Source organism: Staurois parvus, unplaced genomic scaffold (genome assembly GCF_062004578.1).
Source record: "Staurois parvus isolate SC_StPar_1 unplaced genomic scaffold, SC_StPar_1.0 ptg001181l, whole genome shotgun sequence".
NCBI classification, from domain to species: Eukaryota; Metazoa; Chordata; class Amphibia; order Anura; family Ranidae; genus Staurois; species Staurois parvus.
This window is the reverse complement of record NW_028318977.1, coordinates 3660088-3674839: the sequence shown is the minus strand read 5'-3', so window position 1 is coordinate 3674839 and position 14752 is coordinate 3660088. Positions and strand designations below refer to the sequence as shown.

At 42.5% G+C, this 14752-nt stretch overlaps 1 protein-coding gene across 1 annotated transcript; it reads right to left on the bottom strand.

Annotated features, from left to right (window-relative positions):
- Positions 1-2377: 2377 nt before the first annotated feature.
- Positions 2378-14740, bottom strand: LOC149438902 (uncharacterized). The gene is made up of 4 exons (XM_089659694.1): positions 14592-14740; positions 12163-12297; positions 7277-7417; positions 2378-2531 (listed from the first exon to the last, which is right to left on the bottom strand). Exons 1-4 carry the CDS (start codon positions 14698-14700, stop codon positions 2518-2520), a joined length of 399 nt encoding a protein of 132 aa, XP_089515820.1. The 5' UTR covers positions 14701-14740; the 3' UTR covers positions 2378-2517.
- Between the last annotated feature and the right edge of the window lie 12 nt (positions 14741-14752).

The window sequence follows — 14752 nt, the reverse complement described above, 5'->3', positions numbered from 1 at the left end:
AGAGAAGGTGGGTGGAAGGAAGGGAAGGAGGGGTGTGTGGAAACAAGGAAGGGAGGGGTGGAAGGAAGGAAGGGAGGGGTGGAAGGAAGGGGTGGGTGGGTGTAAAGCAGGAAGGAAAGGAGGGGTGGGTGGAAGGCAGGAAAGAAGGAAGGGGTGGGTGGGTGTAAGGAAGGGGTGGGTGGAAAACAGGAAGGAAGGAGAGGTGGGCTGGGTGGAATGAAGGAAGAGAAGGGTGGAAGAAAGGGAGGGAGGGGTGGAAGGAATGAAGGAAAGAAGGGAGATGAGGGTGGAAGGAAGAGAGGGAGGGGTGGGATGAAGGAAGGAAGGGGTGGGTGGATGGAAGGGAGGGGTGGGTGGGTGGGTGGAAGGATGGAAAGAAAGAAAGGTGGGGTGGGTGGAAGGAGCCAAGTTGAAATATTGAGAGCTGCAGGGAAGGTTGGCAACTCTCCTCTGGTGGGGTTCAGACCCCCCTGACTCCCCCTTATCTATGCCCCTGCCCACCGCCACCCCTCCCACACACCCTTATTCTCATCATTGCTCACCCCTACCTTATTTCTACTCACAGGTGAGTTAAAATTTCGAGGGCTGCAGGGATGGTTGGCAACTCTCCTCTGGGGGGTTTCAGCCCCCCCTGACTTCACCATTGGCTCCCGTTGTTGTCAATCACAGCCAGTCAGCCAATGAGGAGAGAGAGGGGGCAAGGCCAAGCAAGTTGCTTGTTGTAGGGGCACTCAAAAGGAGAGAGGGGCCAGGAGAGCTGTGGGGAGATCCGAGGCAGGGGTGGACTGACCATTTGGAAACTTGGACACTGCCCGAGGGCCCGGGGTCAGTAGGGGGCCCCATGAGATGCCACTGGTACCTTTTTCATAGGCTTTTTTGGGTTTGGGCAAGGACACAGGGGCCCCATGATCACCTATTGCCCGGGGGGCCCATGAGTTGTCAGTCCGCCCCTGATCCAAGGAGAGGAGGATCAGGGCTGCTTTTCGCAAAACCACTGTAGATAAGTAGAGCATGTTTTTTTTTTCCACAAAAAAACCTTAAGTACCGCAGTTTGTCACTGTAGTTTGTCTTTGGGTATCTATTTACTCGCCATAACATCCTCTATCATAGTTTACAAAAAATTGGGGTATATATTGTGTTTGTTTTTTTTCAATTCACTAAAGTGTATTTTTTCCCCAAAAATTGTGTCTGAAAAACTGCTGCACAAATACTATGTGACATAAAAAATTGCAACAAACGCCATTTCATTCTCTAGGGTCTTTGCTTACAAAATATATTAACTGTTTGGGGGGTCATAAGTCATTTTCTAGCAAAATGACTGATTTAAACTTGTAAACAAAATTTCCCAGAAAATGCTTGGTCTTCAAGTGGCTAAAACGAAGCCTTCTGGCGGCGCACTGTCACCGGCTTCCATCTTTACCCAATCTCCCTTCCAGGTTGAAGGGCTGGGGGCACTGGAATGGCTGAGCCGTGATGTCATCACTCCGGTGTGTGCACACGGGAGTCATGGCCATGGCACAGCTCTCTCAATGGATGGCGTGCTGTACACTAAGAACACAGTGCGCATTTGCGCCGGTGACATCACCAGCTGCAACTAAAGTAAAAATCTCCTGAATGGTGCATTTTTAGGAGATATTTACTGTACCTACAGGTAAGCCTCATTTTAAAATTTTAAATTACTAACACTTTAACCACTTGACCTCCAGAGGATTTACCCCCCTTAATGACCACGCCTCTTTTTGCTACTCTGCGCTGCACTAATTCAACTGATAATTAAGCGGTCATGCAATGCTGCACCCCAATGAACTTTACGTCCTTTTTTTCACACAAGTAGAGCTTTCTTTCGGTGGTATTTGATCACCTGTGCGCTTTTTATTTTTCACGCTATTAACAAAAAAAGGCCAAAAATTTTGAAGAAAAACAATATTTTTTACTTTCAGCTATAAAAAATATATAGTAAACTCAAAGTTGGTTATAAATTTAGGCCAAAATGTATTCTGCTCCATGTTTTTGGTAAAAAAAATCCCAATAAGTGTATATTGATTGCTTATATTGAGAGTTTTGAGTTAATACACCTGCTATACCCATCATGAGGCATTCATACCATTCCTGTACTGAGTTACCAGGTCTGTACATCTGTTGTGTCCATTTTGAGGGGTTCCCGTCATCCCTGTTCTAAATTCCTGGATTTGCCCCAAGAGGGGGGTTGAAATAAAGTCAAAACCTGGAGATCTCACTACTGGACTCCCCAATTTGGGTTGATAGTCCCCTAAAAAGTTGAGGTTGACCAAGTTCTGCACAGTTGCTTATCACTATCGAGTAGTTCAGAAGTTTGACCCTTTCAATGAGATGATAATGAAGATAAAACACAAATCAATCATAGTATAAAATGGATGACACTTTATTATTCTTATGTGGTCATCTGCAGAGTGAATTCCACCTGGACACCAAGGGCTCAGCATGATGCTGTTGGTTGGTCATTGATGGTCCTGTGATGTGTCCCTCTCCACTGTAGCCTCATTGTTTGGATTCTACAGAATCACATGAAATAATCAAAAGACATAAAAGAGAAGTGTTAGCAACAAATGTGAATGTAATAAAGCCTCAACATTTTAGAAGAGTTGTGCATCTTCCAATTTGACAGAGATCTAAAACTGTCAGCTTTAAAGTAGCTACGATACATATAGTATTTAATGTACTCATTCTCCTGTGCTGGTAATAACTGGGTAATGAAATATTTTTGAAGCTCAGGGGTGGGGACTGTACAGAAAAAACTACTTCTCCAGGGTGGGAACTTCCTATTTTTGTTCCTGTCTTACAACAACTTTAGCAACCCGTTAGCTATAATTCACTTTCAGAATTTGAGCTTTCCATTACCTCTTGTAGTGCCAGCAAGATAGGCATCACTGGACCCAGGAAATCAACACTCCTGAGAAGTATTGGTTTCCCAGAGGACATCTGGGGACCATTTCTCAGGATTGGAGTGGTGTTGAGCAGCATGGGTGACAGGAGAGGTGAAAATGTATACTCTTGTTTAACAGGTAGACATTTCCCTGAAAGGTTTACTATAGCAACATGGTCATTTTAGGTAACAACCTAAAGCAGGAAAGTCCCCAAGTAGTGGTTTATTCTGAAGGAACCCTGCCCCTGAGCTTTCTGATTTTTTTCCTGGTGCAGTTTTTACTGATGCTAAGCTCTCGGCAGTGCAGTTTCTCCTTGATTCATGAAGCTGTTGGACTTGGAGATTAAGGACCACTTGTCTGAGGTTGAGTCTTCCATCTCCTGGTGATATTACATCCTCTGGGCATTTCCCATTCTCAACTTGAGAAGCAGTGCAGCATTGTGGTGTGCCTGGTATCTCTATAGATTGATGCATGGCCTGCTATCCAATCCAATGCAATCCAAAATAATGCAGCTATGAATATTAATGATACTGCTGTAGAACTTTTAAGATGTTGCCCAAATTCTTTGGCTATTAAGGACAGATATTTACTTTCTGTACCACTAGGCCAACTATCCTGTACTACACCCACTCCTTCCTCAATTGACTGGACAGCCTTGGGTATCACACTGGCAAAATCAGAACATAGCCACACAAGGCACGCCAGGACTGAGGTCAGAGGGAATGTAAGAGGCACCTTGCCCGCCTTGTCAGTACTCCCACAACTGTAATCTAGAGGTATAATACAAGCTGTCACCAGTAATTTATTTTGATAGTTTATAAACTGACCTTATATCATTTTTTTCATGATGTATTTGAAATGTTTTGACAAATGTAACAAATACACATTTTGCTCATAGTGCTTTCATATGTGTTGTGTTTGCAGTCCATGCAAGGCTTTCCAGTAAAAGTCCAGCACTAGCTTTGAATGTGTTGATTTTTTCTTCAGCTGTGTGTGTTCTCTGATCTCCTGCTAATCTGGTCTATTCAGAGCATAATAACAAACCATCTTTCTAAAAACTCAGATTTTAAAGCAAAATTACCGTGCAGTTTCCCAAATATGTCAAAATTAGCTTAAAATTTAGCATTTGGGGGGAAAATACATTTAGGAAACCTTCCCATGTTCTGCAAAGATCTCTTGATATACTCTCCGGCCACTTTGTTAGATACACCTGTTCAATTGCTTGGTAACACAAATTGCTAATCAGCCAAGCAAATGGCAGCTATTCAATGCATGTGGGAATCTAGAAGTGGTGAAGACAACTTGCTGAAATTCAAATTAGGCAGCAGAATGGGGAAGAAAGGGGATTTAATTGACTTTGAATGTGGCAAGGTTGGTGCCAGACGGGCTGGTCTGAGTATTCCAAAAACTGCTGATCTACTGGGATTTTTACACACAACCATCTCTAGGGTTTACAGAGAATGGGCCAAAAAAACAGAAAATATCAAGTGAGTGGCAGTTGCGTGGATGAAAATGCCTTATTGATGTCAGAGGAGAATGGGAAGACTGGATCGAGATGATAGAAAGGCAAAAGTAACTCATGTCAATATGGACCAAAATCTCTGAGGAATGTTTCTGACACCTTGTTGAAACTATGCCACAAAGAATGAAGGCAGTTCTGAAGGCAAAAGGGGGACCAAACTGGTATTAGCAAGGTGGACCAAATAAAGTGGCTGATGAGTGTATTTGTACCTCATATATTTTGTTGATATTAAAGATTTTTTTTTTCCATAAAAAAAAAAAATGTAATACAACATTGTATAAATAATATTATAATATTATTTATATAAAGTATTGGGCCAATCCTCAAAATCATGTGATTCAGGTGTTCCAATCCCCTCCACGGTCACAGGTGTATGAAATCAAGCCCCTAGGCATGCAGACTGCTTCTACAAACATTGGTGAAAGAATTGGTCGCTCTCAGGAGCTCAGTGACTCCAAGCGTGGTCCCGTGATAGGTTGTCACCTGTGCAACAAGTCCATCCGTGACATTTCCTGGCTACTAAATATTCCACGCTCAACTGTTAGTGGGATTATAACAAAGTGGAAGCAACTGGGAACAACAGCAACTCAGGCCACGTCACATGACAGAGCAGGGTCAGCGCATGCTGAAGTGCACAGTGCGCAGAAGTCGCCAACTGTCTGCAGAGTCAATAGCTAAAGACCTCCAAACTTGGTGTGGCCTTCAGATTAGCACAACAACAGTGCGTAGAGAGCTTCATGGAATGGGTTTCCATGGCCGAGCAGCTGCATCCAAGCCTTACATCACCAAGTGCAATGCAAAGCGGCGGATGCCATGGTGTAAAGCACGCCGTCACTGGACTCTAGTGGCAGTGGAGACATGTTTTCTGGAGTGACCAATCATGCTTCTCTGTCTGGAAATCTGATGGATGTGTCTGGGTTTGGATTTTGCCAGGAGGCCGGGTCTATTTTGGGTACCTGCTCCCCAAAGGTGCCAATCCTTAATGGGGCGAGGGAGACCAGTCTTTAAAGCAGAACTTCCCCTTTTGGGTGGAGCTCCGCTTTACTGATATTTAATGAAAGGTTAGGGCTGTGCTATGTGTCTATGAATTCAGTCTATTGGACATCAGTACAATTGTATATATTTTCCAGTGGCGGGTCTAGTTTTAAAAAAGTGTTTTGGTTGTATTAGTGTTCCTCAATGTCCAACATCATGTTCCCTTTTTATGAGCAAACAAATTTTGTTGTACAAGAACAGGTCCAGGATAGAACAAAGGATCCTCCAGAACCCTCAGGAGTTATTTAACCACTTGAGCTCCTGAGGATTTACCCCCTTAATGACCAGGCCTCTTTTTGCTACTCGGCGCTGCACTAATTCAACTGATAATTGCGCGGTCAATGCTGCACCCAAACAAAATTTACGTCCTTTTTTTCACACAAATAGAACTTTCGGTGTAATTTGATCACCCACGCGCTTTTTATTTTTTGCGCTATAAACAAAAAAAGGCCAAAAATTTCGAAGAAAAACAATATTTTTTACTTTCAGCTATAAAAAAAATACATAGTAACTCAAAGTTGGTTATAAATTTAGGCCAAAATGTATTCTGCTCCATGTTTTTGGTAAAAAAAATCCCAATAAGTGTATATTGATTGCTTTGTGTGAAAGTTATAGCGTCTACAAACTATGGTATAATTACTGCAATTTACGCCATTTTTCTGCTATACAGCGCTGCGCTTGTTTAACGGACAATTGCGCGGTCATGCAATACGGTACATAAATAAAATTTACATATTTTTTTCCCCACAAATTGAGCTTTCTTTCGGTGGTGTTTGATTGCCTGTGCGGTTTTTATTTTTTGCGCTATAAAACAAAAGGCTGACAATTTTGAGGAAAAAAAAACAATATTTTGGACTTTTTGCTATAAAACATGTCCAGTAAAAAAAAAATGCAAAAATCAAATTTAGTCATAAATTTCTGCCAAAATGCATTCTGCGACATGTCTTTGCTAAAAAAACCCAATACGTGTAAATTAATTGGTTTACGTGAAAGTTATAGCGTTTAAAAATGGCGGGAAATATACTGGGATTTTAAATTTTTATTTATACTAATAATGGCGCCGATCAGCGACTTATGGTGGCAATCAGCGACATATGATGGCGACCAGCGACTTATGGCGGGACTGCGGCGGACATTTTGACACTGGGGGGGGAACTGACTTGGGGTCACTGACATCCCCAGTGACACCAATACAGTGATCAGTGAAAAAAACCCACTGAAACTGTACTAATGTCACTGGGGAGGAAGGGGTTAACATTTTTAGAATTTGCTGTGTAAGGGGAGTGTTTTACTAGGGGGCGGGGGTGTATACTGGACGGGGGGAGGGGGGAGCTGATCGGCGAACTGTCACAGAGCAGGCTGTGTGTAAACAATGCAGCCCTGCTCTGTGTTAGTGATCACCGCTCATCGCGGGAAAACGGCCGGTAAAAATCGGCCGTGACCTGACGGAGGAGACCCGCTGCTGACACCCGCGGGACAGGTAGGGCGGGCGCTCGCCTCGCGCGCGCCCCCTACCTGTTTTGAAGGCAGACGTTTTAAAACGTGCTTTTGCCTACGAGCGCCGCCCTGCCACCGTTTATATGCGGTGGCTGGGCGGCAAGTGGTTAAAGCCCATTAGACCCTTAAAAACTACTCTTCTCCCCCTCCTTCTTTTACCTCCCCAAATTACTTAAAATTATATTCTACATTATGGCGAAACTTCAATTAAAAGTCCCAGTTTTTGCTGAAATGTCACATTCGGGAACTGCCAGCTTTGGACATTTCTGTTTATTACTAAAGAGGTTTATAAATGATGGAAATCTCTGGGTCCACTTACCTTCGGGGTCATCACATTTCATCGTACAATGAACATTGCAGCACTTCTTCTTGTCTGGACAGTAGGCGTCCCCTTGGCACTCTTCTGTTACTGAGAAGCACGGTGCGAAGGTTTCATAAAATTTACATTTTCCTTCTTTATCTGTACACAAAGGAAAGGTTTTGATGTTCATCGCTTTCCTCCATCAGTGATATATGGGTACATTGTATATAACAGTCAAGTCGTTTGAGATTTGAGCACTTGTGTAGATGATTTCCCTTTTATTTATTCCCTTTAGATGGAACCAAATAATCACCTGAACATGATGTGCTATTAACTTCACTGCATGTAAAACCTCCTGCAACTCATCATAAACTATACGGCCCAAAGCTTGAAGATACCTGACCATCACACCTATATTCTGGTTATCACTCATCCTAAATATTAAGACTCCCTCCTCATTGGCCTACTTCTACACAGACTATCCCCCCTTCAGTCTATGATGAATGCTGCTACCAGACTCATCCACCTTACCAACTGCTCAGTGTACTCCACCCCTCTCTACCAATCCCTCCACTGGCTTCCATCCAGTGTGTAGGCATGTGCAGTCTCTTTATCCTCCTGCAGGTGGCGCTCAAACCACAGCAGCATTTGCAGAGGGAGAGGAAGTCAGGAGGAATTTACTCTTCTATGGTTTCTTGGGTCACTGGGAAGAGATCTGGTTGGATGTTGCTGTCTCATGTGACTCTGAAGACCATCTTGAGTCTATTTAAAGTGATACTGAACCCACAGCAATAAAATCAGTCTGTATATGCAGTAAAGCATGCTTGTTATCAGGGGTGGACTGACAACTCATAGGGCCCCCAGGCAATAAGGGATCATGGGGCCCCTATGTCCTTGCCCAAACTCAAAAAAGCCTATGAAAAAGGTACCAGGGGAATCTCATGGGGCCCCCTACTGACTCCGGGTTCTCGGGCAGTGCCCAAGTATCCAAATGGTCAGTCCGCCTCTGCTTGTTATACTCACTGTGGAACCTAAGGTGTTAATCCTCTGCATTGTGTAAAAAGGCCGTTTGATCCTGACTTCTCTGTTCCTCCCCTTTTTCAAGCGACCTGCACTTATCTCCAAACTGAACCATAGGCATGCACATGCTCAGTTTGGTGTGTATTGCTAGAGAGGTTTTTTTTTTTTCCTTGGGAGAGTGCATGTGATAAGCACAAGGCCAATCAGTGCTGTCCAAACAGAGGTCAGGGGTTTTGCATCCTCCTAGAGCAGAAAGAAAACTCCTCCTACAAGCTTTAGCTAGTGCTTTGCTGGACACTGATAGAATCCACAAGACTGCTCTATACTGCTGATGAGAAAAGCTATTTAGCAGTTTCTATTTACTAACATTGCATTTCCATGTTCTGTGTACTGTGGGAGACCAGATATAGTGAATGCAGGGTCCGGGGAGACCGGATATAGTGAATGCTTGGTCCGGGGAGACCGGATATAGTGAATGCTTGGTCCAGGGAGACCGGATATAGTGAATGCTGGGTCCAGGGAGACCAGATATAGTGAATGCAGGGTCCGGCGAGAATGGATACAGTAAATGCAGGGTCCGGGGAGACCAGATATAGTGAATGCAGGGTCCGAAGAGACCGGATATAGTAAATGCAGGGTCCGGGGAGACCAGATATAGTGAATGCGGGGTCCGGGGAGACCGGATATAGTGAATGCAGGGTCCGGGGAGAGTGGATATAGTGAATGCAGGGTCCGGGGAGACCAGATATAGTGAATGCAGGGTCCGGGGAGACCGGATATAGTGAATGCAGGGTCCTGGGAGACCAGATATAGTGAATGCAGGGTCCTGGGTTTAGTAACCCTGGAGAGCATTTTGTGAGTGGTCAGTGTAGGGACAGGTTACTATTATGAGCCTTGCTTAACCACTTGCCCTCCAGAGGATTTACCCCCCTTCCTGACCAGGCCGTACGGCACTGTGTTACTTTAACTGACAATTGCGCGGTCATGCAATGCTGTACCCAAATTAAATTTATGTCCTTTTTTTCCCACGAATAGAGCTTTTTTTTGGTGGTATTTGATCACCTCTGCTGCTTTTATTTTTTGCGCTATAAGCAAAAAAAGACCGACAATTATGAAAAAAAAATATATTTTTCACTTTTTGCTCTAAAACATATCCACTAAAAATATTTTTTAAATAAAATTTTGTCAAAATGTCGGCCAAAATGTATTCTGCTCCATGTCTTTGCAGAAAAAATCCCAATACGTGTAAATTAATTGGTTTATGTGAAAGTTATAGTGTTTACATATATACTGGAATTATTTTTTTTTTTTACTAGTAATGGCAACGATCAGCGACATATAGCGGGACTGCGGTTGGCATTCTGACACTTGGGGGGAACTGACTTGGTGTCACTGACATCCCCAGTGACACCAATACAGTGATCAGTGCTAATAAAAAGCACTGACACTGTACTAATGACACTGGGCAGGAAGGGGTTAACATGTGGGGTGATCAAAGGGTTAACTGTGTACTGTGTGTGTGTTTTACTGTGTGGGCAGTGTGAGCCATACAAAGCAGTATGCAGGAGCTGACATGGGAGAGATCTGTATTGTTTACATACAGGTCTCCCTCCTGTCAGAAATCCTCGGAGATCACTGGGTGGAGGTGGGGAATCAGACCGGGACCTGGTGATTGACAGCCGAAGCCGCAAATGGCAAAATCATGTATGTGTAGATATACAGTATATATATATGTGATTTTGCACACCCGTGCCGCCCTGTAGCAGTATTTCTGCTATATGGCGGCGCGGAAGTGGTTAATCTAACATTACTAACATATATATGAATGTGTTGGATTGTAATAGAATCATTGAGTTGTTATATTTCTACTTGTTCTAAATTGGGAAAAACAGACTTTTCTAGTCTATGTGACTATATACTGTATATATATATTGTTTTCTGTACAGTCTAGCAACCTGTGGTAGTAATTAGACATGAATTGACTAGCTTTCCTCCCCCATCTCTGTTTGTGACAAGGATAAAGTTTCACTGTGATGTGTGTAAGAATCTATTTCATATAAGTTAAGTATACTGTAATATTTCTTAATTAGGATATTTATATAAGAGATAACTTTACATTAATTAATTGACATATCAACTTTTAGGAAAGGAATGTCAGCTTAGTTCTGACTAGGGGCCTCTTCTCCAAGAGGGTTTTGAATGACTTGATTTTCATATGTGCAGAGAACTACTATACCCATCTCTGTGAGGGAAGGGGGCATGGAGAGTCTTGAAGCTGCTTGAATCAGCAGAACAAAGAACTTTTAGGCAGGCTTATGTGAGACTACGAGTGGGGCAGACATGTCCACAGCTACACACATGAATATACTCACAAGTTTTATCTCAAGAATATAACTGCATTTTTTTACATTATATTACTTTCTGTATTATAATATTTTACTTGTAATTTTCTGCAATTATATTATTAAATCCATTCTGAGTTTTTACATAAAAGCTGGAAGGACTTTCTATTTTGCACTTCTCACCAATATATGTTTTCAGAATATCGAGATAATTTGATATTTAACAGTCACCTGTCTGTCGGGGTAAGTGAGTAATGGTAGGTAAGGGTTCCAGGTGAGTAGGGATAGGACAAGGACACAGTATCCTCTCAAAAATCCTCCCCAATTGGGCATGAAATCACCAGGACGCATTCCACCTTATTTACAACGTACTCATTACGGATTATTGCTGCCGAACCATGCTGCACCCACCAAGTGTCCTCCACCTATCTCTACCAATCCATCTACTGGCCTCCACTCAATGTCCTCCATGCATCTCTACCAATTCATCCACTAACTTCTGTTTAGTGTCCTCCACCCCTCTCTACCGATACTTTTGCTGGCTTCTGTTCAGTGTTCTCCATCCCTCTCTACCGATACTTTTGCTGGCTTCTGTTCAGTGTTCTCCATCCCTCTCTACCAATCCTTCCACCTCCACTGGTTTCTGCTGATTGTCTTTCATCTCTCTCTGCCAATCCCTTCACTGGCTTCCACCCAGTGTCCTCCATCCCTCTCTGCCTTTCCTTCCACGTAGCTGGAGCAGCGGCTGAGGCTAGCACCACTATCCTTACTGGGGAGGTTGATGCAGTGTCTGTCCTTTCTCTTTCATTGTTCTGCCTGGAGCTACATTACCTACAGATACATTGAAATAGGAAAAAATGGTTGGATTTTTTTAAAAAAGGGATTGGATTCTACTGAAGATTTAATCATGGTAGTATCAATCCCTTGAGGGTATGCTTTTCTCCTTCCTGGCCTGCCAGGCTGCATGATAAGGGTCTGATAAAAATTTTGGTGGGACTCCATTTGTTTTATTGTTTTTATGTGAGGTTATCCCTAAAATCCATAACAAACAGTAAGGATCTGGTGTGAAATTTGGGGGGTACCCAACACCTTTTTTAATATTTTTAAAGGGCTCCACATAAGATCCGTATCAGACCTAAGGGGCAGGTATGAAATTTGAGGAGTCACAACATTTTTTGATGGGATTGCTCTTAAAATACGGACCTCCAACCTCTGTCCAATGCCCTCCACCGACCTTCACTCATTGTCCTTCACCCCTTCCTACCTCCACTGGTTTTCGGTTGCCCAACAAATGAAATAAAAAAATAACAAGCACATTCAAAGCCATTCATGACTCTCCCCTGTCCTCTCAAAATATCACCTAAACCATCCTCTCTGCTCCTCCCAAGACCTCCTGTTCTCTAACTCCCTCATCTCCCATTGTATTGTAACTGCTCTGTCACCCTTTATATTGTAAAGGGCTGCACACACTATTGGCTCTATATAAATCCTGAATAATAATTATAATAATAATAGTAATAATATATTTGAATTTGTTGGTACCTGGCAGGGGCTTTTGGCAACTGTTTCCACATATTTTGCAGCATTTCTGATCCTGAACACAATCCTCATCACGTTTACATGGATTGGTATTAGATGCACATCCTTTTTTTCCCTTTGGGCAGCTTCCACTTTTTGCTGTAAAGAAGACAGAAATGGGCAGTCAGTGACATTCTCTGGCTGAACATGTTACTATCTGAATGCAGTAGGGATTGTATGAGGACACAAATAGGACATCTGCAATTGTGGAAAGAGGTTCCGCTGCTCATACACACCGATCCTTTAAGTTTTTATGTGGAAGTCTATATACCATCCGAAAACAGGAAGAGGTTGTAGGAAACGGTTGAACAAATCAAATTAAGCAGTCTGCAGAGTCTACCTTAAGCTGGCCATACATGTGGCAACTTTCAGTAAGCTTTTCCACCATTTTTGATTGGCTGGCAATCAAACATATGATCAGAAGAGGTTATCTAAAACCAACCACCCTACCACCCTTAAGTTTGATCCATCAATACAAACATCTTCAACACAAGTTATTAATAATTCTATTAAAAACAAGAAAAATTTAATTGTAATTTTGTGATTGTAATTTTGTTAAAAATGGTAGTATCAATCCCTTGTGGGCACACTTGTTCCTTTCCTGGCCTGCCAGGCTTCATGATAATGGTCTGGTATGGATTTTGGTTGGACCCCATGCTTTTTTTCTGGGTTTTATATGGGGTTCCTCCCTAAAATCCATACCAGACAGGAGGGGTAAGGGATTGAATTTTGGGGGTACCCCACGCCATTTTTAAAATGTTTTCATGGGATGCCCCTTAAAATCCATATCAGACCTGAAGAGTCATTTTTTAGGGTTCCACTTAAGATCCCTATCAGACTTAAGGGTTCGTTATGAAATTTGGAGGGACCCCACACCATTTTTTTATGGGATTCCACTTAAAATTTATACCAGACCTGAAGGGCCTAGTATTCAATTTAGGGACCTCATGGTATTTTTTTTTCCTGCTTTTTTAATAGGTTTCAAAGTCTTTGAAACAATGATATCTCAGTCATCACTATGACCAAGATATCACCCCCCCATCCAAGGACATGCATTTAAAATATTTGCATATTTTTAACAATCAGTAAAAGAAATTTAAAACAGGCCATGACTGACCTCTGTAGCTGCTTGTACGGTAAAGCTTGTACTTCTTAAAAACCTTCACAGATTAAAGCACAGACTCTAAGCCCTGAATCACAGGAGTCTCCTGTGTTTGTTTAATTAAATGCAGGACAAAATGATCCAGGAACAGTGGGAAGTACAAACAAACTTATATTTCCCAAATCACTTTCTTCTCCATTTAACCCTTTCATGGCCAACCCTAGCTTCCCTTTAACAGGGTCTTTACAAACAGCAGTCAATCACATGACCACTGTGAGGTCCCCCAGGAAGTCCATACCAGACTCTTGTGTTCAGACCGAACCTTGAGCTCATCCCTAGTCACAATAGTCAAATTGCTCAACAGTGGGGCAACTTCTTGGTATGTGGTTAGGAGCACCTAGTACAAACTTTTCATTTAAATTGTTTATTTCTTGCAGTGGCTTCTCCAAATAGTGGGCAGGCTCTTGCATAGTCTGGATAAAAAAAGACAAAAATCAATTCAGTTCAACCATTAAAAAAAAATATATATATAATCCTATACCCACAGTTGATCCAGAGGAAGGCAAAAAACCCCCAGCAAAGCACGATCCAATTTGCTCCTGCAGGGAAAAATATTCCTTCCTGATCCCCTGAGAAGCAATCGGATATTCCCTGGATCAACTTTACCTATAAATGTTATATCCAGTTATATTCTGTGTATCTAAGAAAGAATCCAGAACTTTTTTAAAGCAATCCACTGAGCTGGCTAGAACCAACTCTTGAAGGAGTCTATTCCACATTTTCACAGCTCTCACTGTGAAGAAACCTTTCCGTGTTTGGAGATTAAATTTCTTTTCCTCCAGACATAAAGTGTGCCCCCTTGTCCTCTGATGACCTCAGGTCAATTGCTCTACACCGAGTTCACTATATGAACCACTTTTATTTGTTTATTTGTTAGGAACGTGCACATTCCCAAAGTGTTTCGAGCTTGATCCAATTGGATGGTCACATTACCGAAAGGACGCGCTAGCCAAAATCCACACTCAATTCATTTCATCCCGATAATATATATATATCTTTGTTCAAGACCTGAAGGAGGGGGAGCCCTTTGCCCCTGAAATGCTTTGACTGTATCTGGTGTTCCTAACAAATATAAATTAAAATAAATTTCAAAACAGATGAAAGTTTGTACTAACTGCCCCCTACACACATACCTAGAACTCAACAAATAAAGCTCAGAGGTTGGCCAAGGCTGGGGAGCACATTTCTAAAGAAAATGTACCAATCTCCTCTCCATCACTGAACTACTTACTTGCCAATGCTACCTGCACCAGGATGATCCCCAGGAAGACGGAGAGGAGTCCAACTGTGGATGGTCTCATGGCTGCTAACCAGAGTGAATATCTGTGTTGTAGATCCATCACTTGAATTTATATCAGAAACTCTGAAGGGAAGAAAGTGGTAGGACAGGAA